A 22,669-nucleotide genomic window follows, 5' to 3' on the forward strand; every position below is an offset into this window, starting at 1 on the left:
CCCGTGACCTGCCGCCAGCAGCCACATGAGTCGCCAATTCTAGTCATGTGACAGCCTTCCGGGGCCACGCCTTTCTTAAAGCCACATGACCACGCACGGGGTCACATGACCCACAGCTGGGGAACGAAGCCAGGACTGGGCGCTTTCTCTCCAGTTTTGGGCCGTACTGTCCGAAACCAGCCCCCCCCATTGGTACTGACACCCCCCCCGGCGCCGCTCGGTACCAGCCCCCGCAGCCTCGGTGTGGATGAAGTGACAAGATCTTTTTTTCCTTCCGAAAAGATCCTTTTTTTAATATCTTTTTTTTATTATCGTTTAAAAAAAAAAACCACGTTCTTTGAGACATTTTTATAAACGTTCTTTGTATTAAAAAAAAATGCACAGGTTTTGAAAGGTCCCATTTTATCCTCCCCGGCCCCCCAAACTTGCATAATCAGGGTGTCTGAGATGGGGGGTCCAGTTACCCCGCTTCCGAACCCCCCCCCAGCGAGCTATGCGTCCTCTCCGCCTGCAGGCATGGTCAGTTGACAAGCTTCCCTCGACTCCTTCCTCCCCCCCCTTGCACTTGGGGGGCACCCCCTCCCCCCGATGCACCTGGCCGATATCGACCACTCTCGTTTAAACCAGGCAGTCAGGCTTGGGGTGCTCGGGGGGGCAGGGGTGTTTCTGACTGGGAAGGCAAGACCACTCGAGGTTGGATAGTTGGGGGGGATATTCCCGATCCGCCCCTGTTGCCTGGGGGGGCTCTGAGTTGGCTCGGCTCACCCCCAAGGGGTGGTGATTGTTCCCTCAACACACAGCATATGTAACCCCCCCACCGTGAATGGTGTTGGGGGTCCCCCTTACCTCCAGCCTCTCACATAGGCTGTGTACCCCTCCTAATGGCATGTGGGGGGGGCCTCTCCAGCCCCCCCTACATACACTACCTACCCCCTATACATGGGGCTGGGGATCCCCATTTCTCTAGCTCCGCACATAGGGTACATACCCCCCGTAAATGGTGCTGGGGTCCCCCATTTTTCTAGCAGTGTACCCCCCCTCCGCTAAGGGGGCGGGGGCATAGTAGCAGAATCCTATTTTGAATAATGTATTTATTTTTAGCTCTTTGTGTATGAAAAGAACAATAAACCTATAAAAATAAAGCAAAAGGCTTGGAAAAAAATTGGGGGGCAGGGGGGTGTTTGTGCTCCGGCATTGGCTGGAGGTGCAGTTCTGGCCCTTCGGGGTACAAGGGGCTTAGCTGGTGCACATCACCCTGGTATCTGAACAGGGGGGACTGGTGGGTTAGAGCAGGGGGGCTGGGAGCCAGGACTCCTGGGTTCTCTCCCTGGCTCTGGGAGGGGAGTGGGGGCTGGTGGGTTAGAGCAGGGGGGCTGGGAGCCAGGACTCCTGGGTTCTCTCCCCGGCTCTGGGAGGGGAGTGGGGGCTGGTGGTCAGAGCAGGGGGAGCTGGGAGCCAGGACTCCTGGGTTCTCTCCTGGCTCTGGGAGGGGAGTGGGGGCTGGTGGGTTAGAGCAGGGGGGGCTGGGAGCCAGGACTCCTGGGTTCTCTCCCCGGCTCTGGGAGGGGAGTGGGGGCTGGTGGGTCAGAGCAGGGGGGGCTGGGAGCCAGGACTCCTGGGTTCTCTCCCTGGCTCTGGGAGGGGAGTGGGGGATGGTGGGTCAGAGCAGGGGGGGCTGGGAGCCAGGACTCCTGGGTTCTCTCCCTGGCTCTGGGAGGGGAGTGGGGGATGGTGGGTCACAGCAGGAGGGGCTGGGAGCCAGGACTCCTGGGTTCTCTTCCCAGGCTCTGGGAGGGGAGTAGGGGCTGGTGGTTAGAGCAGGGGGGGGCTGTGAGCCAGGACTCCTGGGTTCTCTCCCCGGCTCTGGGAGGGGAGTGGGGGCTGGTGGTTAGAGCGGGGGGCTGGGAGCCAGGACTCCTGGGTTCTCTCCCCGGCTCTGGGAGGGGAGTGGGGGCTGGTGGGTCAGAGCAGGGGGGCTGGGAGCCAGGACTCCTGGGTTCTCTCCCTGGCTCTGGGAGGGGAGTGGGGGCTAATGGTTAGAGCAGGGTGGGCTGGGAGCCAGGACTCCTGGGTTCTCTCCCTGGTTCTGGGAGGGGAGTGGGGGCTGGTGGGTTAGAGCAGGGGGGGGCTGGGAGCCAGGACTCCTGGGTTCTCTCCCCAGCTCTGGGAGGGGAGTGGGGGCTGGTGGTTAGAGCAGGGGGGGCTGGGAGCCAGGACTCCTTGGTTCTCTCCCCGGCTCTGGGAGGGGAGTGGGGGCTGGTGGGTTAGAGCAGGGGGGGCTGGGAGCCAGGACTCCTGGGTTCTCTCCCTGGCTCTGGGAGGGGAGTGGGGGCTAATGGTTAGAGCAGGGTGGGCTGGGAGCCAGGACTCCTGGGTTCTCTCCCTGGTTCTGGGAGGGGAGTGGGGGCTGGTGGGATAGAGCAGGGGGGCTGGGAGCCAGGACTCCTGGGTTCTCTCCCCGGCTCTGGGAGGGGAGTGGGGGCTGGTGGGATAGAGCAGGGGGGCTGGGAGCCAGGACTCCTGGGTTCTCTCCCCGGCTCTGGGAGGGGAGTGGGGGCTGGTGGGTCAGCGCAGGGGGGCTGGGAGCCAGGACTCCTGGGTTCTCTCCAGGCTCTGGGAGGGGAGTGGGGACTGGTGGTTAGAGCAGGGGGGCTGGGAGCCAGGACTCCTGGGTTCTCTCCCCGGCTCTGGGAGGGGAGTGAGGGCTGGTGGTTAGAGATGGGGGGCTGGTAGCCAGGACTCCTGGGTTCTCTCCCCGGCTCTGGGAGGGGAGTGAGGGCTGGTGGTTAGAGATGGGGGGCTGGGAGCCAGGACTCCTGGGTTCTCTCCCCGGCTCTAGGAGGGGAGTGGGGGCTGGTGGTTAGAGCAGTGGGGGCTGGGAGCCAGGACTCCTGGGTTCTCTCCCCGGCTCTGGGAGGGGAGTGGGGGCCGGTGGTTAGAGCAGTGGGGGCTGGGAGCCAGACTCCTGGGTTCTCTCCCTGGCTCTGGGAGGGGAGTGGGGGCTGGTGGGTTAGAGCAGGGGGGGCTGGGAGCCAGGACTCCTGGGTTCTCTCCCTGGCTCTGGGAGGGGAGTGGGGGCTGGTGGGTTAGAGCAGGGGGGGCTGGGAGCCAGGACTCCTGGGTTCTCTTCCCAGGCTCTGGGAGGGGAGTAGGGGCTGGTGGTTAGAGCAGGGGGGAGGCTGTGAGCCAGGACTCCTGGGTTCTCTCCCCGGCTCTGGGAGGGGAGTGGGGGCTGGTGGTTAGAGCGGGGGGCTGGGAGCCAGGACTCCTGGGTTCTCTCCCCGGCTCTGGGAGGGGAGTGGGGGCTGGTGGGTAAGAGCAGGGGGGCTGGGAGCCAGGACTCCTGGGTTCTCTCCCTGGCTCTGGGAGGGGAGTGGGGGCTAATGGTTAGAGCAGGGTGGGCTGGGAGCCAGGACTCCTGGGTTCTCTCCCTGGTTCTGGGAGGGGAGTGGGGGCTGGTGGGTTAGAGCAGGGTGGGCTGGGAGCCAGGACTCCTGGGTTATCTCCCCAGCTCTGGGAGGGGAGTGGGGGCTGGTGGTTAGAGCAGGGGGGGCTGGGAGCCAGGACTCCTTGGTTCTCTCCCCGGCTCTGGGATGGGAGTGGGGGCTGGTGGGTTAGAGCAGGGGGGGCTGGGAGCCAGGACTCCTGGGTTCTCTCCCTGGCTCTGGGAGGGGAGTGGGGGCTAATGGTTAGAGCAGGGTGGGCTGGGAGCCAGGACTCCTGGGTTCTCTCCCTAGTTCTGGGAGGGGAGTGGGGGCTGGTGGGATAGAGCAGGGGGGCTGGGAGCCAGGACTCCTGGGTTCTCTCCCCGGCTCTGGGAGGGGAGTGAGGGCTGGTGGTTAGAGATGGGGGGCTGGTAGCCAGGACTCCTGGGTTCTCTCCCCGGCTCTGGGAGGGGAGTGAGGGCTGGTGGTTAGAGATGGGGGGCTGGGAGCCAGGACTCCTGGGTTCTCTCCCCGGCTCTAGGAGGGGAGTGGGGGCTGGTGGTTAGAGCAGTGGGGGCTGGGAGCCAGGACTCCTGGGTTCTCTCCCCGGCTCTGGGAGGGGAGTGGGGGCCGGTGGTTAGAGCAGTGGGGGCTGGGAGCCAGACTCCTGGGTTCTCTCCCTGGCTCTGGGAGGGGAGTGGGGGCTGGTGGGTTAGAGCAGGGGGGGCTGGGAGCCAGGACTCCTGGGTTCTCTCCCTGGCTCTGGGAGGGGAGTGGGGGCTGGTGGGTTAGAGCAGGGGGGGCTGGGAGCTAGGACTCCTGGGTTCTCTTCCCAGGCTCTGGGAGGGGAGTAGGGGCTGGTGGTTAGAGCAGGGGGGGGCTGTGAGCCAGGACTCCTGGGTTCTCTCCCCGGCTCTGGGAGGGGAGTGGGGGCTGGTGGTTAGAGCGGGGGGCTGGGAGCCAGGACTCCTGGGTTCTCTCCCCGGCTCTGGGAGGGGAGTGGGGGCTGGTGGGTCAGAGCAGGGGGGCTGGGAGCCAGGACTCCTGGGTTCTCTCCCTGGCTCTGGGAGGGGAGTGGGGGCTAATGGTTAGAGCAGGGTGGGCTGGGAGCCAGGACTCCTGGGTTCTCTCCCTGGTTCTGGGAGGGGAGTGGGGGCTGGTGGGTTAGAGCAGGGGGGGCTGGGAGCCAGGACTCCTGGGTTCTCTCCCCAGCTCTGGGAGGGGAGTGGGGGCTGGTGGTTAGAGCAGGGGGGGCTGGGAGCCAGGACTCCTTGGTTCTCTCCCCGGCTCTGGGAGGGGAGTGGGGGCTGGTGGGTTAGAGCAGGGGGGGCTGGGAGCCAGGACTCCTGGGTTCTCTCCCTGGCTCTGGGAGGGGAGTGGGGGCTAATGGTTAGAGCAGGGTGGGCTGGGAGCCAGGACTCCTGGGTTCTCTCCCTGGTTCTGGGAGGGGAGTGGGGGCTGGTGGGATAGAGCAGGGGGGCTGGGAGCCAGGACTCCTGGGTTCTCTCCCCGGCTCTGGGAGGGGAGTGGGGGCTGGTGGGATAGAGCAGGGGGGCTGGGAGCCAGGACTCCTGGGTTCTCTCCCCGGCTCTGGGAGGGGAGTGGGGGCTGGTGGGTCAGCGCAGGGGGGCTGGGAGCCAGGACTCCTGGGTTCTCTCCAGGCTCTGGGAGGGGAGTGGGGACTGGAGGTTAGAGCAGGGGGGCTGGGAGCCAGGACTCCTGGGTTCTCTCCCCGGCTCTGGGAGGGGAGTGAGGGCTGGTGGTTAGAGATGGGGGGCTGGTAGCCAGGACTCCTGGGTTCTCTCCCCGGCTCTGGGAGGGGAGTGAGGGCTGGTGGTTAGAGATGGGGGGCTGGGAGCCAGGACTCCTGGGTTCTCTCCCCGGCTCTAGGAGGGGAGTGGGGGCTGGTGGTTAGAGCAGTGGGGGCTGGGAGCCAGGACTCCTGGGTTCTCTACCCGGCTCTGGGAGGGGAGTGGGGGCCGGTGGTTAGAGCAGTGGGGGCTGGGAGCCAGACTCCTGGGTTCTCTCCCTGGCTCTGGGAGGGGAGTGGGGGCTGGTGGGTTAGAGCAGGGGGGGCTGGGAGCCAGGACTCCTGGGTTCTCTCCCTGGCTCTGGGAGGGGAGTGGGGGCTGGTGGGTTAGAGCAGGGGGGGCTGGGAGCCAGGACTCCTGGGTTCTCTTCCCAGGCTCTGGGAGGGGAGTAGGGGCTGGTGGTTAGAGCAGGGGGGAGGCTGTGAGCCAGGACTCCTGGGTTCTCTCCCCGGCTCTGGGAGGGGAGTGGGGGCTGGTGGTTAGAGCGGGGGGCTGGGAGCCAGGACTCCTGGGTTCTCTCCCCGGCTCTGGGAGGGGAGTGGGGGCTGGTGGGTCAGAGCAGGGGGGCTGGGAGCCAGGACTCCTGGGTTCTCTCCCTGGCTCTGGGAGGGGAGTGGGGGCTAATGGTTAGAGCAGGGTGGGCTGGGAGCCAGGACTCCTGGGTTCTCTCCCTGGTTCTGGGAGGGGAGTGGGGGCTGGTGGGTTAGAGCAGGGGGGGCTGGGAGCCAGGACTCCTGGGTTATCTCCCCAGCTCTGGGAGGGGAGTGGGGGCTGGTGGTTAGAGCAGGGGGGGCTGGGAGCCAGGACTCCTTGGTTCTCTCCCCGGCTCTGGGATGGGAGTGGGGGCTGGTGGGTTAGAGCAGGGGGGGCTGGGAGCCAGGACTCCTGGGTTCTCTCCCTGGCTCTGGGAGGGGAGTGGGGGCTAATGGTTAGAGCAGGGTGGGCTGGGAGCCAGGACTCCTGGGTTCTCTCCCTAGTTCTGGGAGGGGAGTGGGGGCTGGTGGGATAGAGCAGGGGGGCTGGGAGCCAGGACTCCTGGGTTCTCTCCCCGGCTCTGGGAGGGGAGTGAGGGCTGGTGGTTAGAGATGGGGGGCTGGTAGCCAGGACTCCTGGGTTCTCTCCCCGGCTCTGGGAGGGGAGTGAGGGCTGGTGGTTAGAGATGGGGGGCTGGGAGCCAGGACTCCTGGGTTCTCTCCCCGGCTCTAGGAGGGGAGTGGGGGCTGGTGGTTAGAGCAGTGGGGGCTGGGAGCCAGGACTCCTGGGTTCTCTCCCCGGCTCTGGGAGGGGAGTGGGGGCCGGTGGTTAGAGCAGTGGGGGCTGGGAGCCAGACTCCTGGGTTCTCTCCCTGGCTCTGGGAGGGGAGTGGGGGCTGGTGGGTTAGAGCAGGGGGGGCTGGGAGCCAGGACTCCTGGGTTCTCTCCCTGGCTCTGGGAGGGGAGTGGGGGCTGGTGGGTTAGAGCAGGGGGGGCTGGGAGCTAGGACTCCTGGGTTCTCTCCCCGGCTCTGGGAGGGGAGTGGGGGCTGGTGGGTCAGAGCAGGGGGGCTGGGAGCCAGGACTCCTGGGTTCTCTCCCCTGCTCTGGGAGGGGAGTGGGGGCTGGTGGGTCAGCGCAGGGGGGCTGGGAGCCAGGACTCCTGGGTTCTCTCCCCGGCTCTGGGAGGGGAGTGGGGGCTGGTGGTTACAGCAGGGGGGCTGGGAGCCAGGACTCCTGGGTTCTCTCCCCGGCTCTGGGAGGGGAGTGGAGGCCGGTGGTTAGAGCAGTGGGGGCTGGGAGCCAGACTCCTGGGTTCTCTCCCCGGCTCTGGGAGGGGAGTGGGGGCTGGTGGGTTAGAGATGGGGGGCTGGGAGCCAGGACTCCTGGGTTCTCTCCCTGGCTCTGGGAGGGGAGTGGGGGCTGGTGGTTACAGCAGGGGGGCTGGGAGCCAGGACTCCTGGGTTCTCTCCCCGGCTCTGGGAGGGGAGTGGGGGCTGGTGGGTTAGAGCAGGGGGGCTGGGAGCCAGGACTCCTGGGTTCTCTCCCCAGCTCTGGGAGGGGAGTAGGGGCTGGTGGGTTAGAGCAGGGGGGCTGGGAGCCAGGACTCCTGGGTTCTCTCCCCAGCTCTGGGAGGGGAGTAGGGGCTGGTGGGTTAGAGCAGGGGGGGCTGGGAGCCAGGACTCCTGGGTTCTCTCCCCGGCTCTGGGAGGGGAGTGCAGTCTAGGGATGTGTCCCCCCAGCAGCTGATCCTCTGGCCTATTGACTCCCGTAGCCCCACGGGGTTCAGTGCTTTCTGCTTTCTGGGGCTCACATCTCCCAGTGGGGCTGGGCTGAGGGGGGCTCGGTTACCATGGTGATATAGTACAATCAGAGCAGCCTGCCTTGAGGCCTAGAGAGAGCAATGCCAGGAGGTGGCCATTTTGAGTGAGGGCAGCCTGGCTTCAGCCTCATGGGGTCAAGGACGTGGGCAGCCATTTTAGGTGAGGGCAGGCTGGCTTCAGGTCCATCGAGAGCATTGGGAGTTGGTGGCCATTTTGACTAAGGGCAGCCTGGCCCTGGGCTCTAATGGCCAATGGGGGGGGGGAGGGGGGAAGTAGCCAGGTTCTCACCCCCAAACACACCCCTCAGGGGAACCCCCAAACAGCCTTGCCCCATCACATGCCCAGGGAATTAATTTGCATGTATTTTACATAAAATTTGCATGGAAGTGAAGAGGGGGTGGGGGGAATGGGTTGTGGGGGGATCCCTCTTGGGGGGGCTGTGAGCCAGGGAGAAAGAGACTGTAGGGGGGGACCCCTGGGTGTGGGGGGGCTCCGAGCCGGGGGGGAATAGACGGGGGGTGTCCCTGGGTGGGAGGGGTCTGAGTCGTAGGGGGGAATAGACTGTAGGGGGCCACCCTGGGAGGGGCTGTGACCAGGGGGGATAGTCTGTAGGGGGGATCCCTGGGTGTGGGGGGACGGGGGTGAGTTGGGGGAGACCCCTGGGGGGGCCTGTGTGCCTCGGGGAGGGGATAAACTGTAGGGGGGACCCCTGGGTGGGTGCTGCGAGCCGGGGGCGAATAGTCTGTAGGGGGGAATCCCTGGGGTGGGGGGAGGGGCGAGTCGGGGGAGACCCCTGGGGGGGCCTGTGTGCCTGGGGGGGGGATAAACTGTAGGGGGGACCCCTGGGTGGGGCCTGTGACCCGGGGGAGGGAAATAGTCTGTAGGGGGATCCCTGGGTGGGTGCTACGAGCTGGGGGGGCGAATAGTCTGTAGGGGGGATCCCTGGGGTGGGGGGAGGGGCGGGTCAGGGGAGACCCCTGGGGGGACCTGTGTGCCTCGCGGGGGGGGGGATAAGCTGTAGGGGGGACCCCTGGGTGGGGCCTATGAGCCGGGGGAGGGAAATAGTGTGTAGGGGGGAATCCCTGGGGTGGGGGGAGGGGCGGGTCAGGGGAGACCCCTGGGGGGACCTGTGTGCCTCGGGGGGGGAATAACCTGTAGGGGGGACCCCTGGGTGGGGCCTATGAGCCGGGGGAGGGAAATAGTGTGTAGGGGGGATCCCTGGGTGGGTGCTGCGAGCTGGGGGGGGGAATAGTCTGTAGGGGGATCCCTGGGGTGGGGGAGGGGGTGATTCGGGGGGCGGACCGTGACGTGTTCCTCATGACGTCACTCCCCCCACCCGAGCGGCCTTTCCCAGGATTCCCCGGCCTAGGCAGGCCCCTCCCCCCCTCCGCACCCATGGGTGGGGGCGGGGGGCGGGGCTGGCCGGGTCCCGCTGACCTTGCGGGGAGGGGCGGACAGACGGACCCGGCACCATGCGGGGAGCGAGAGCGGCCCCCGGGCTCTGCCTGCGGCTCCTGCGCCGCCCCCCCCGCGGGTGAGGGGGGGGGGCAGAGATCGTGGGGTGGGGTGGGGGGTGAGAAAAGGATGTGGGGGGAGTAGGAGGTGGGGGCATTATAACGGTGGGGGAGGGGAAGGGTTGGGGGAAAGGGATGTGTGGGGGGGGCCAGGAGTAGGAAGTGGGTGGGGGAGGGGAGAGGGTGGGGTGACTCCAAAGGGGGGGGAGCAGCAGGGGAAGGGGCTGCCCCTCCCTCGCTTCCCCTCCCCCCATAGGGCCCCACTGCTGACCCGTTCCCGTCTCTCCCCAGCTCTGGGGGGCCCCTGGCTGGGACATACCCTACCCCGCTGCCCCCTGCCGCCTGTCTGTATAGCAGCCACGCTGCTGAGGTAAGGACGTGCGGGGGGGGGACTGAGCGGGGGGCGCACTCCCCACAATCTCCATCAATTCCTCACGTCCTGCCCCGAAATTCCAGTGAGGCTGTTAAGCAGCCGCCCCACCCCAGAGGTGGCTGCATCTCAGCACCGGGTGAAGGGTCCCTGTATAACTAGCCACCCTGCCCCAGAGGTGGGCACATCTCAGCGCCAGGTGAGGGGTCCCTGGGTAACCGGCCGCCCCGCCCCAGAGGTGGGCACATCTCAGCGCCGGGTGAGGGGTCCCTGGGTAACCGGCCACCCCACCCCAGAGGTGGGCACATCTCAGCACCGAGTGAGGGGTCCCTGGGTAACCAGCCATCCCACCCCAGAGGTGGCTGCATCTCAGCGCCAGGTGAGGGGTCCCTGGATAACCGGCCGCCCCGCCCCAGAGGTGGCTGCATCTCAATGCTGGGCAAGGGTTCCCTGGGTAACCAGCCGCCCCGCCCCAGAGGTGGCTGCATCTCAGGGCCAGGTGAGGGGTCCCTGGGTAACTGGCCACCCCGTCCCAGAGGTGGCCCCATCTCAGCGCCAGGCGAGGGGTCTCCATGTAACCAACCCCCCCCCCCCGTCCCAGAGGTGGCTGCATCTCAATGCTGGGCAAGGGTTCCCTGGGTAACCAGCCACCCCGCCCCAGAGGTGGCCGCATCTCATCTCCGGGCAAAGGGTCCTGAATAACCGGTCAACCCCCCGCAGAGTTGGCCGCGTTTCTTTTTAATCCTTGTGTTACCTGCAATCTCTGCGAATTTATCTGGGTGAAAGGTTTTGTTATTCTGGGATTAGTCACGGGACACAAGTATTTAGAGGAAAGGTGACAGCCGAGCTTTTGTGGGGGGGGCGGGAAGGAGACCAAGGGAGGCTTTAATATCTGGCCTGGTCCCCTGAGAACAATACCAGCCCCTTCATCCCCCCCCAACTCTGCCGGTGCCCCTCACTCCCGACCCACAGCCCCTTACTGACGCTCTCTGTCATCCCCCGCAGGCTGTGCTGGATAAGGCTGGGGCAGGGATGGCTTCCCAGACCGCATCCAAGAGCAAGTCCCTGCTGGAGGTACGTCCGCCCCACCCCCAAACCCCGCTCAGGGTCCCGGGGTGGGGAAGGGGTTTGTGGATCTGGTCTCTCCTTTAACCTCATTTCCCCACTCCTGTTCGAGGGGGAATGGAAACCCCTCCCCACACAATCTCCCCCCCACCCCGGTTCGAGGGGGGATCACCGGGGTCTGATGTGGGGGGGGGTCCCTCTCTGGTTGGAAAGGAATTGACAGCGCTTGCTGGTGTATGGGGGGTTGCCCCCCCCATTTTTCCCCTGGTTCAAGGTTGAGTCGGGGGAGTCCAAAGAGGAGGGTCAAGACCCCGATTGCCCCCCCTCACTCTGTTCCCCCACCCCAGGAGTCGAAGTCTTTTGCCATGGGGATGTTCCAGGGTCGGATGACCACGGAGCAGGTGTTCCCCTACCCCTCAGGTAAGGGGGAGCTGGTGTAGGGGGAGTCGAGGGGGTGGGGGGCTTGCTGCCCCCATGGTGGGGCTGGGAGGAGGTGGGGCTGCAGGGAGCTGCCCCATTGGCTTGGGGGGTGACTCCAAGGAGGAGGAGGGGGAAGTTAGGGGCAGGGAGCTTGAACCCTCCCAATGTCATTGGTCCCCCCCATCACTCACCACCTGACTCTTCCCCCGCCCCCCCAGTGCTGACCGAGGATCAGGTCCAGTTCCTGAAGGAGCTCGTCGGACCCGTCAGCCGTTTCTTCCAGGTGAGGGGGGATGAGTTTTGGGGGAGAGGGGCTGGGGTTCAGTTTGGGGGGCTGAAAGGAAAGGCCTGGAATAAGGGGAAGGGATTGAGCTGGGGTCTGGGCTGGGGGAGCCATGGGGAGGGGCTGGGGTTGTTTTCAGGGGCTATGGGGAGACATGGGTGAGGGGAAGGGGCTGAGATTGGGAGGGAAGGGCTGAGTTTGTGGGGGGGGCTAAGCCGGAAGGCCAGCGGAGACCAGCTAGGGTTGAGTTTGGGGGTGCTGTGGGGGGGGGGGCTGGGGGTGCCGGTGGGTGGGCAGCGGCCTGGATGGGGTCCCTCCCTGAGACTCCCCCTCTCCCCCTTGCCCCCAGGAGGTGAATGACCCAGCGGCGAATGACTCGCTGGAACGAGTGGAGGACCGGACCATGCAGGGGCTGAAGGAGCTGGGGGCCTTTGGGCTGCAGATCCCCCCTGAGCTGGGGGGGCTGGGGCTGAGCAACACCCAGGTAAGACACCCCCCATTCCCCACCCCCCTGACCCAGCTGGTGCCCCCTACAGGGGAAGGGCCCTGCCTCCTCCCAGGGGGCGGCCGGCCCTGCGACTCATCCTTTTTCCTTGCAGTACGCCCGGCTGGTGGAGATCGTGGGGCTGCACGACCTGGGCGTGGGGATCATGCTGGGGGCCCATCAGTCCATCGGCTTCAAGGGGTTGCTGCTCTATGGGACGCCCCAGCAGAAGGAGAAATACCTGCCCCGGCTGGCCACAGGTGAGGAGCGCTGTGGGGGGAGGAGGGAACTACATAACAACAGCCCTGCTGGGTCAGACCAAAGGTCCATCCAGCCCAGTATCCTGTCTACCAACAGTGACCAATACCAGGGGCCTCAGAGGAGGGGTGGGGATAGCGGAGGGTACGGGAGGATTGGCGAGGCAGGGAGAAGGACGGGGATAGCGGAGGGTACGGGAGGATTGGCGAGGCAGGGAGAAGGACGGGAATAGCAGGGGGGTTACGGGAGGATTGGCGAGGCAGAGAGGAGGGGCAGGGATAGCAGGGGGTACGGGAGGATTGGCGAGGCAGGGAGGAGGGGCGAGGATAGCGGGTGGTATGAGAGGATTGGCGAGGCAGGGAGGAGTGTGGGGATAGCGGAGGGTACGGGAGGATTGGCGAGGCAGGGAGGAGTGTGGGGATAGTGGGGGTACGGGAGGATTGGCGAGGCAGAGAGGAGGGACAGGGATAGCGGAGGGTACGGGAGGATTGGCGAGGCAGGGAGGAGGGTGGGGATAGTGGGGGGTACGGGAGGATTGGCAAGGCAGGGAGGGGAGTGGGCATAGCAGGGGGGGTACGGGAGGATTGGCGAGGCAGGGAGGAGGGCAGGGATAGCAGGTGGGGTACGGGAGGATTGGCGAGGCAGGGAGGAGTGTGGGGATAGCGGAGGGTACGGGAGGATTGGCGAGGCAGGGAGGAGTGTGGGGATAGCGGGGGGTACGGGAGGATTGGCGAGGCAGGGAGGAGTGTGGGGATAGCGGGGGGTACGGGAGGATTGGCGAGGCAGGGAGGAGTGTGGGGATAGCGGGGGGTACGGGAGGATTGGCGAGGCAGGGAGGAGTGTGGGGATAGCGGGGGGTACGGGAGGATTGGCGAGGCAGGGAGGAGTGTGGGGATAGCGGAGGGTACGGGAGGATTGGCGAGGCAGGGAGGAGGCTGGGGTTAGCGGAGGGTACGGGAGGATTGGCGAGGCAGAGAGGAGGAGCAAGAATAGTGGGGGGTATGGGAGGATTGACGAGGTGAGGAGGAGGGCGGGGATAGTGGGAGTACAGGAAGGATTGGCGAGGCAGAGAGGAGGGACAGGGATAGCGGAGGGTACGGGAGGATTGGCGAGGCAGGGAGGAGTGTGGGGGTAGCGGGGGGTACGGGAGATTGGCGAGGCAGGGAGGAGGGGCGAGGATAGCGGGTGGTATGGGAGGATTGGCGAGGCAGGGAGGAGTGTGGGGATAGTGGGGGGTACGGGAGGATTGGCGAGGCAGGGAGGAGTGTGGGGATAGTGGGGGGTACGGGAGGATTGGGGAGGCAGGGAGGAGGGTGGGGATAGCGGGGGGTACGGGAGGATTGGGGAGGCAGGGAGGAGGGTGGGGATAGCGGGGGGTACGGGAGGATTGACGAGGCAGGGAGGAGTGTGGGGATAGCGGGGGGTATGGGAGGATTGGCGAGGCAGGGAGGAGGGCGGGGATAGCAGGTGGGGTACGGGAGGATTGGCGAGGCAGGGAGGAGTGTGGGGATAGCGGGGGGTACGGGAGGATTGGCGAGGCAGGGAGGAGGGTGGGGATAGCAGGTGGGGTACGGGAGGATTGGCGAGGCAGGGAGGAGGGTGGGGATAGCGGGGGGGTACGGGAGGATTGGCGAGGAACGGAGGGGAGCGGGGATAACGGAGGGGTACGGGAGGATTGGGGAGGCAGGGAGGAGTGTGGGGATAGCGGAGGGTATGGGAGGATTGGCGAGGCAGGGAGGGGAGCGGGCATAGCAGGGGGGGTACGGGAGGATTGGCGAGGCAGGGAGGAGAGCGGGAATAGCAGGGGAGGTACGGGAGGATTGGCGAGGCAGGGAGGAGGGTGGGGATAGCGGAGGGTACGGGAGGATTGGCGAGGCAGGGAGGAGGGTGGGGATAGCGGAGGGTACGGGAGGATTGGCGAGGCAGGGAGGAGTGTGGGGATAGCGGAGGGTACGGGAGGATTGATGAGGCAGGGAGGAGGGTGGGGATAGCGGAGGGTACGGGAGGATTGACGAGGCAGGGAGGAGTGTGGGGATAGCGGGGGGTACGGGAGGATTGGCGAGGCAGGGAGGAGGGCGGGGATAGCGGAGGGTACGGGAGGATTGGCTAGGCAGGGAGGAGGAGCGAGGATAGCGGAGGATAGGGGAGGATTGGCAAGGCAGGGAGGGGAGCGGGAATAGCAGGGGGGGTACGGGAGGATTGGCGAGGCAGGGAGGAGTGTGGGGATAGCGGAGGGTACGGGAGGATTGATGAGGCAGGGAGGAGGGCGGGGATAGCAGGTGGGGTACGGGAGGATTGGCGAGGCAGGGAGGAGTGTGGGGATAGCGGAGGGTACGGGAGGATTGGCGAGGCAGGGAGGAGTGTGGGGATAGCGGGGGGTTCGGGAGGATTGGCGAGGCAGGGAGGAGGGTGGGGATAGCGGAGGGTACGGGAGGATTGGCGAGGCAGGGAGGAGAGCGGGAATAGCAGGGGAGGTACGGGAGGATTGGCGAGGCAGGGAGGAGTGTGGGGATAGCGGAGGGTACGGGAGGATTGGCGAGGCAGGGAGGAGTGTGGGGATAGCGGAGGGTACGGGAGGATTGGCAAGGCAGGGAGGAGTGTGGGGATAGCGGAGGGTACGGGAGGATTGGCGAGGCAGGGAGGAGTGTGGGGATAGCGGAGGGTACGGGAGGATTGGCGAGGCAGGGAGGAGGGTGGGGATAGCGGGGGGTACGGGAGGATTGGCGAGGCAGGGAGGAGGGCGGGGATAGCAGGTGGGGTACGGGAGGATTGGCGAGGCAGGGAGGGGAGCGGGGATAGCGGAGGGTACGGGAGGATTGGCGAGGCAGGGAGGGGAGCTGGGCATAGCACGGGGGGTACGGGAGGATTGGCGAGGCAGGGAGGAGGGGCGAGGATAGCGGGGGGTACGGGAGGATTGGCGAGGCAGGGAGGAGTGTGGGGATAGTGGGGGGTACGGGAGGATTGGCGAGGCAGGGAGGGGAGCGGGCATAGCAGGGGGGGTACGGGAGGATTGGCGAGGCAGAGAGGAGGGGCGAGGATAGCGGGGGGTACGGGAGGATTGGCGAGGCAGAGAGGAGGGGCGAGGATAGCGGGGGGTACGGGAGGATTGGCGAGGCAGGGAGGAGGGCGGGGATAGCGGAGGGTACGGGAGGATTGGCGAGGCAGGGAGGGGAGCGGGCATAGCAGGGGGGGTACGGGAGGATTGGCGAGGCAGGAAGCTAGAGGAGGATTTGGGGAGCATGGGGAGGGGGGGTCTAATGAACGAGGAGTGGCCTAATGAGTGGGAGGGGCTCTATAAGGGCAACACCTCCCAGCGTGTAACCTCACCCTCCACCTCACCTCCCCAGGAGAGACCATCGCTGCCTTCTGCCTGACGGAGGCGGCCAGCGGCTCGGACGCCGCCTCCATCCGCACCACAGCCCGGCCCAGCCCCTGCGGCTCCTACTACACCCTGGACGGGGGCAAGATCTGGATCAGGTGCGCCCTGGCCCTAAGGGGTGCTGTGGGGCGCAGGGCTGGGAACTCAGCAGAGGGGCGCTCTCCTCTGTCCGGCAGAGCTGGCCTCCCTCCCCCAGGCATACCTTACTTTCCTGACCCCCCCACATCTCTGCCCCCCACAGTAACGGCGGGCTGGCCGACCTTTTCACCGTCTTCGCCAAGACCCCCGTGAAGAACGAGGCGACGGGCGAGGTGAAGGAGAAGATGACGGCTTTCATCGTGGAGCGAGGGTTTGGGGGGGTCACCCAGTGAGTATCCCCCAAACTCAGCCCGGCGGGAGGGGGCGGATCGGGGCAGGGGCAGAAGGGGCGGCTACTGCTAGGGGGCATCTGTGAGAAATGGTGGTGTTTTGGGGGGGCATATTTTGTGGGGGGCAGGCCCTGGGGTTTTGGGGTTTCCGGGCATAGCATGACTTTTGTGGTGGGGTGTATTTCAGAGGTGGCGTATATTGGCCAGGGGCAGGTGCGTTCTGGGGTGTATATTTGGGTATTTCAGGGGTAGGGTGTTCCGGGGTGTACATTTTGGGGACTGTTGGGGGGGTGGCTGTATTTCAGGGCATAGGTTTGGGGAGCATTAGGCCGTATTTCAGGGCATGGGTTTTGAGGGACGCTGGCGGGGTCAGTATGGGGGGAGTTGGCCGGTGTCTTTATTTTGGGGTGTACATTCGTGGGGCTGTATTTTGGGGCATCGGCGCCCCCCTCCCCGCACTCACCCCTGCCCCCTGTGGCAGCGGCCCCCCCGAGAAGAAGATGGGGATCAAGGCGTCGAACACGGCCGAGGTGCACTTCGAGGGCGTGCGGGTGCCGGCGGAGAACATGCTGGGATCGCTGGGCTCCGGGTTCAAGGTGGCCATGAACATCCTCAACAACGGGCGCTTTGGCATGGCGGCTGGGCTGGCCGGGACCATGCGGGGCGTCATCGGCAAGGCCGTGAGTGTCCCCCCCCAGCGCCCACGGTGACCCCTTGGCGCCCCCACTTCCCCCATGGCGCCCCCCCATCTCTCCAAAGTGACCCCCCCGCTCGTCCTCACAGTGACCCCCCCATCTCCCTCTGGTGTCCCCATCAGTCCCCCATGGCGATCCCACTCCCCCCAGTCCCCCCCCATGGCAACCCTCATCTCCCTCTCAGTCCCCCCACCAGTCCCGCTACGGAGACACCCCCCACTCCCCCTTATGGCAACCCCCATATCCCCACAGTGACCCCCACATACACTCCTCTCTCTGGTGTCCCCACCAGTCCCTCTCATGGTGATGCCACTCCCCCCACGGCGATGCCCCCCACTCCCCTCATTGCCCCCCACGGCAACCTCATCTCCCCACAGTGACCCCCCCCCCACGGCAACCCCTATCTCTCCTGGTGTCCCCCACTTCCACCAGTGATGCCCCCGTGGTGACCCTCACTCCCAGCAGTCCCCCCCCCCACAGCGACCCCCATCTCCCCACAGTGACCCACCCCCACGGCGACCCCACTGCCTTGTGGGAGTTCTGCCTCCCCCAAGTACCCCATTGCATTGTGGGATATTTGCACGCCTGATGGTTGGGTTGCCTTCCCTCTTCACCCCCCCCCCCCCGACAGGTGGAGCATGCAGCCAATCGCACCCAGTTTGGGGACAAAATCCACAATTTTGGAGCCATCCAGGAGAAGCTGGCACGTATGGCCATGCTGCAGTATGTCACTGAGGTGAGACTGCCCTGCCCTAGAGTGGGCTGCATCTCAGTGCTGGGTGAGGGGTCCCTGGGTAACCGGCCACCCCACCCCAGAGGTGGGCGCATCTCAGCGCCAGGCAAGGGGTCCCTGGGTAACCGGCCGCCCCGTCCCAGAGGTGACTGCATCTCAGCGCCGGGCGAGGGGTCCCTGGGTAACCGGCCGCCCTGCCCCAGAGGTGGCTGCATCTCAGCGCCGGGCGAGGGGTCCCTGGGTAACCGGCCGCCCTGCCCCAGAGGTGGGCGCATCTCAGCGCCGGGCGAGGGGTCCCTGTGTAACCAGCCGCCCCGCCCCAGAGGTGGGCGCATCTCAGCGCCGGGCGAGGGGTCCCTGGGTAACCGGCCACCCCGCCCCAGAGGTGGCCACATCTCAGCACTGGGCGAGGGGTCCCTGGGTAACCAGGTGCCCTGCCCCAGAGGTGGCTGCATCTCAGCACCGGGCGAGGGGTCCCTGGGTAACCAGCCGCCCCACCCCAGAGGTGGCTGCATCTCAGCTGTGCTGTCTCTCCGTGCAGTCCATGGCGTATATGATCAGCGCGAACATGGACCAAGGAGCGACCGATTTCCAAACGGAGGCAGCCATCAGCAAAATCTTCGGCTCGGTGAGGCTCCGTGGGGCGGGGAATGGGGGTGCGGTGGGGGATTGTTCCCGGGTGCCCCAGCGTCCCCCAGCACGGGGCGCCGTGGGGCGGTTATGTGACCGTGGGGCTGTGGGTTGATTTCCGTAGGAAGCTGCCTGGACGGTGACGGACGAGTGTATCCAGATTATGGGCGGTATGGGCTTCATGCAGGTGAGTGGAAATGGCCCCCCCACCTACCCCCCAGTGTCAGGATCCCCCCCACCCCCAGCTGACCACCTCCAGCGCTGGGACACCCCCTCCCCCATGCCCGGCTGACCAAGCCCTGCCTGACCTCCCCCCAGAGCTGGGACCTCCTCCAACCCCCGTCTGACCCCCCCCCGGGGCTGGGATACCCCCCCTCACCCCCTGCCGACCTTCTTTGGCACTGGGACCCCCCCCCCTTCCGCTGACCAAGCCTTGTCCAACTTCCCCCTCGGGACCTGGATACCCACCCTCCCCAACCCTCCCCCGACGTCCCCCAGAGTGCCAGGACCCCCCCTGGCTAACGCCGCCCCCCCCAGGACGCCGGCGTGGAGCGGGTGATGCGGGATCTCCGGGTCTTCCGGATCTTCGAGGGAACCAACGACGTCCTGCGGCTCTTCGTGGCTCTGAATGGCTTCCAGGTGTGTGGGGGGAGGAATGGGGGGGCTGAAAGGAGGGGGTATGGGGGTGGGACTGGGAGGGGCTACTTGAGGATCTCAGAGGGGGTGCTGCTGGGGGGAGATTTTGGGGGTGGGGGTATGGGGGGTGGAGCTTAAAGGGGGGTTGTGGGGAACAGGAATTTGGGGAGAGGGAGGGGATATGGGGGGGCTGTGTTGGGGAGGGGCTTTTGGGGATGGGAGAGGTCAAAGGGTGGGGAGGGGATGCTGGGGGTGGAGGAGGGGTATAAGGGGCTGTGGTGCAGAGGAGATTTGGGGGTGGTGGAGGGCTGTGGTGGGGAGGGGATTTTGGGGGTGGGGAGGAGCTCAAAGGGGGGGCTGTGGTGGGGAGATTTTGGGGGAGGGGATTCTGGGAGTGGGGGAGAGGTATGGGGGCTGTGGCTGGGAGGGGATTTGGGGGGTGGGGGCGGAACTCAAAGGGGGAGGAGGGCTGTGCTGTTGGGGGGGGGGAAGGATGGGAGATGATCTGTGAGGGGGGTCTTGCGGGTGGTGGGGGTGACAGCAGACCCGGGACAGGGTTTGCTGGGGCGAGGGAGACGCTGGAATGGGGAAGGGGCTGGTTCCTCTCTAGGGGGTGGGGAGTGTCCGTGCCCCCCCCCCGCCGGTCACTGAAACCCCCCGCCCTCCCCCCAGAACGCCGGGAACGAGCTGCGGGGGCTGCAACGAGCCCTGAAAAGCCCCGTGGGGAACGTGGGGCTGCTGGCCCGGGAGGTCACCCGGCGTCTCCGCAGGTACCAGTGGGGGCCCTCCCTGGGGGGGGGCACCCTTGATGATGCAGGGGGATCTATGGGGGGGTCCCTGGGATGGGAGGTTTTGGTCCTTGGAGGAGTGCGGGGGGGAGGATGTGGGGGTGCTGCTCTTGTGTGTGTGTGTGTGTGTGTGTGGTGGGGGGGGTTCTCTCACATGCTGTCTGTCCCCCCTGCCCCAGGAAAGCCGGGTTGGGCTCCGGGATCACCCTGAGGAACGTGGTGCACCCCGACCTGGACCCCAGTGCCGAGCAGGTGAGTCTGGGGAATGGGGGGGCCAGCCGGGGGTGAGGAGACTCCCCCCCCCCACGCCTTCCAGCACCCCCGACTTGCACAGACTGCATGAGGTCCTCCCATTTTTGGGGGGGGGGGTGAATCTCAGGGGCGGGGGATATTTGCAGCTGTGGGTCTGCCCTCCCTGCCTGCTAACCCTGCTCCCCCTGCCCCTTTCCCTCTCCCCCCAGCTGGTGCGCGGGGTTGATCTCTTTGGGGCCACGGTGGAGGATCTGCTCCTCAAATACGGCAAGAAAATTGTGGGTGAGTGGATGTGGGGGGAGCCCTGGTGGGGGGAAGGGGGCGATATGAGGCTGGCTGGGGGAGGGGGACCTGGCTCGCCGTCCCTCCCCCCACATCTGTGGGCTGCAGCGTGTGGTGGTTTGAGGGTTGGTGGGGTGGGAAGGTTTAGGGGGCAGTGAGGGGAGGTGGGAAGGTTTGGGGGGGGGCCCCCAGGACAGTGAAGGTTTGGGGAGCGGGAAGGTTTGGGGGCCACCTGTGTAGGGGTGTGTGAAAGGCCCGGGACCCCCCAGGGCAGTGAGAGATTGGGAAGTGGGAAGATTGGGGGGCCCCATGGCTGGGGGGTGGGGAAGGTTGGGGGGCCCCCAGGGCAGTAGGGGCTGGGGGGTGAGAAGATTGGAGGACTCCCATGGTTGCAGGTGGGAAGGTTTTGGGGGGCCCCCTGGCAGTGCGAGGTTGGGGGGGGCCATGGCTGTGAGGTGAGGAAGGTTGAGGGGCCCCATGGCAGCAGGGTGGGAAGGTTTGGGGGGAGAGGTTTTTTTGGGGGGGTCGGTGCACTGGGGGAAGAGCATGGAAGGGGGGTTGTTTGAGGGGGCAGGAAGGGGGATTGCTTTGGGGGGCTGGCTCTGCCTTGACCCCCCCACACACACACTTTATTCCCCCCCCAGATGATCAGTTCTTGCTGAAGCGGGTGGCGGACGGGGCTATCGATCTCTACGCCATGGTGGTGCTACTGTCCAGGTGATGCCCGGGGCGGGGTCGCAGGGGAGGGCTGAGGGGATGGGACTGGGGGGGGCGAAGGGAGCTTGGTGGGGGCGAGGGGCGTCCGAGGGGGCTATTGAGGGAGGGATGCTGGTCTGGGGTGTCCCCCCTCCATCCGGGGAGGGGGGGCTGTGGAGGAGGGGGCTCACCCCTTGGGCTGGGGGGCTCTGGGGGAGCGGGTCGGGGGTCTTTCCATGTGTTTCTAAGGGGGTTCTTGGTCCTACATTTTTTTGGGGGTGCCCCCATTCTAATGGCTTATCTCCCCCCTGACCCCTCCAGGGCGTCGCGCTCCCTGGCCCAGGCCCACCCCACCGCCCAGCACGAAAAGCTGCTCTGCGAGACCTGGTGTGAGGAGGTGAGTACAGGGGGGCCAGCCCCCCAGCCAGACCCACGGCCCCGAAGCCCCCTCCAGCCGCTCCTGGTGTCTGCTGGATCCAACCCTCCCGGTTCTCCCCCCGGCAGCCCGTCCGTCCATCCGTCCCCCCTTCTTCTATCCCTCCATCTCTTCTTCCATCCCTCCATCCGTCACCCCTTCTTCCCTCCGTCTGTACACTCCTCTGTCTGTCCCTGCCGCCAAACCTCCGTCCCTCCATCCCTTCTTCCATCCGTCACCCCTTCTTCCCTCCGTCTGTACACACTGTCCATCCTTGCCATCCACACCTCCTTCCCTCCATCCCTTCTTCCATCCACACCTCCATCCCCCCTTCTTCCATCCGTCACCCCTTCTTCCCTCCGTCTGTACACTCCTCTGTCTGTCCCTGCCGTCCACACCTCCGTCCTTCCATCCCTTCTTCCATCCGTCCGTACGTTCCTCTGTCCATCCCTCCGTCAGCTTTCTGTCCCTGCCGTCCTCCCTCCCTCCCTCCATCCACACCTCCATCCCTCTGCCATCTCTCCCTCTCTTCTCCCCCCCACTCCTCTCTTCACCTCTCAGTGCTGGTGGGGGGATGGGCAGGACTTTTTTGGTGGTGGAGGGGGGTGTCTCCATGCCCATCTCTCACCCTTCCCTTCCCCCCTCTCTCCCTGTCTCGCTCCAGGCCTACGAGCGCCTCACGGCCACCCTGAGCCCACTGAGCACAGACAGCACCCGGCACACCTTTCAGCAGCTGCGGAGCATCTCCCGGGCCGTGGTGGAGAACGGGGGTGTGGTCTCCCCCAACCCCTTGGGCTTCTGAGCCCCGACACAGCTCCAGCGGGGACAGGGGAGACGTGCCTGGGACACTCTGGCCCCTCTCACTTCCCAGCATACACCTCTGCCCTCTCCCTGAAGCATCTGGGAATTTGGGGGGCAATTAGTGGGGTGCAGTACCCTTTTCCCTTCCCCGAATCTGCCCAGCCTAAAGTGCTACCTCTGGGATATAGCTCTTCTGCTGAGGAAATGCTTTAATGTGCCCCTGTTGGAGGAGGGGGGAATGTTTGTTTCGAGGCTCCCTCAAGGACAGGGAAATGTCTGTTTCAAGGCTCCCCGAGGAGAGGGGAAATGTGTATTTTTGAAGCTACTCTGGAGGAAGCAGCGGGAGCTGCCCTGTAGGAGGAGAGAAATGCCTACTCAGGAGGAAGGGGGTGAACTACCCAAGGAGACGGAATGTCTGTTTTGAGGCTCCCCCAAGGAGGGGGTAAATGTCTGTTTCGAGGCAGCCCCATGAAGGGAAATGTGAGTTACAAAAGTCCCCTCTCCCCCGTGGGGATAGATCTGAGCTTTAATCAGCTATAGCTGCGTTATGTTCCCCGGATGACCGGTCGGTTTTAGGGTGGGGGAGGTGCCAGGCTGGTGGGCGGGGCCCACAAATTTTGCACCTGTGGGAGAAAACCGGGCCCACTGACACTGATGCCCTCCAAGCAGGGGTGCTTCCAGAAATGAGGCTCCCCCAATCCCAGGCAGCATCAGCGCTACAGGGGAGCCTGGCCCGGCCGCTGTTTCCTTGTCAGTAATAAATCAAATATTTTGGATGACTGGATGCGTTACAACTGGGACTTCCCTGTGTGGCTGCTTGGGGGGGTGGATTTGGGGGGAAGCTGGGGTTCAGACTCTCAGGTGGATGTTAGAGCGGGGTGGGGGGGCTTGGAGCCAGGACTCCTGGGTTCTCTCCCCGGCTCTGGGAGGGGAGTGGGGGCTGGTGGGTTAGAGCAGAGTGTCCTGATCCCCCTCAATTACACCACCTGGGCAGTGGGGAGCTGCTAATTTCCAAGGAGCCGGTGGGGAGAAAAGGAATTGCTGCTTACGTATTGCATGATGCAGCCAT

The 22,669-nt window shown here is 65.7% G+C and overlaps 1 protein-coding gene and 1 long non-coding RNA gene across 2 annotated transcripts; both read left to right on the forward strand.

Moving 5' to 3' along the window:
* Positions 1-1,809: 1,809 nt before the first annotated feature.
* Positions 1,810-4,980, forward strand: LOC127039641 (uncharacterized). Its single transcript, XR_007771251.1, has 3 exons — positions 1,810-2,111; positions 3,410-3,462; positions 4,536-4,980. It is a non-coding gene; the product is annotated as an uncharacterized LOC127039641 (long non-coding RNA).
* Positions 4,981-8,953: 3,973 nt separating this feature from the next.
* Positions 8,954-22,379, forward strand: ACADVL (acyl-CoA dehydrogenase very long chain). Its single transcript, XM_050933282.1, has 20 exons — positions 8,954-9,065; positions 9,337-9,415; positions 10,421-10,489; positions 10,828-10,900; positions 11,119-11,183; positions 11,533-11,667; positions 11,783-11,927; positions 15,273-15,402; positions 15,546-15,671; positions 16,154-16,352; positions 16,999-17,103; positions 17,642-17,728; positions 17,855-17,917; positions 18,268-18,369; positions 19,039-19,136; positions 19,334-19,406; positions 19,616-19,688; positions 20,333-20,405; positions 20,706-20,781; positions 21,464-22,379. The coding sequence occupies exons 1-20, from the start codon at positions 9,004-9,006 to the stop codon at positions 21,599-21,601; spliced, it is 1,971 nt and encodes a 656-aa protein (XP_050789239.1). The 5' UTR covers positions 8,954-9,003; the 3' UTR covers positions 21,602-22,379.
* Positions 22,380-22,669: the final 290 nt, after the last annotated feature.

Source organism: Gopherus flavomarginatus, chromosome 23, assembly GCF_025201925.1.
Source record: "Gopherus flavomarginatus isolate rGopFla2 chromosome 23, rGopFla2.mat.asm, whole genome shotgun sequence".
Lineage (NCBI taxonomy): Eukaryota > Metazoa > Chordata > Testudines > Testudinidae > Gopherus > Gopherus flavomarginatus.

Excerpts from the sequence above, each read along its gene's own strand:
- ACADVL (XM_050933282.1), top strand. The coding sequence starts at position 9,004 with ATGCGGGGAGCGAGAGCGGCCCCCGGGCTCTGCCTGCGGCTCCTGCGC. Across the intron at positions 10,490-10,827 it reads AGAGCAAGTCCCTGCTGGAG|GAGTCGAAGTCTTTTGCCAT; the intron begins GTACGTCCGCCC and ends CCCCCACCCCAG. Across the intron at positions 11,184-11,532 it reads CCGTCAGCCGTTTCTTCCAG|GAGGTGAATGACCCAGCGGC; the intron begins GTGAGGGGGGAT and ends CCTTGCCCCCAG.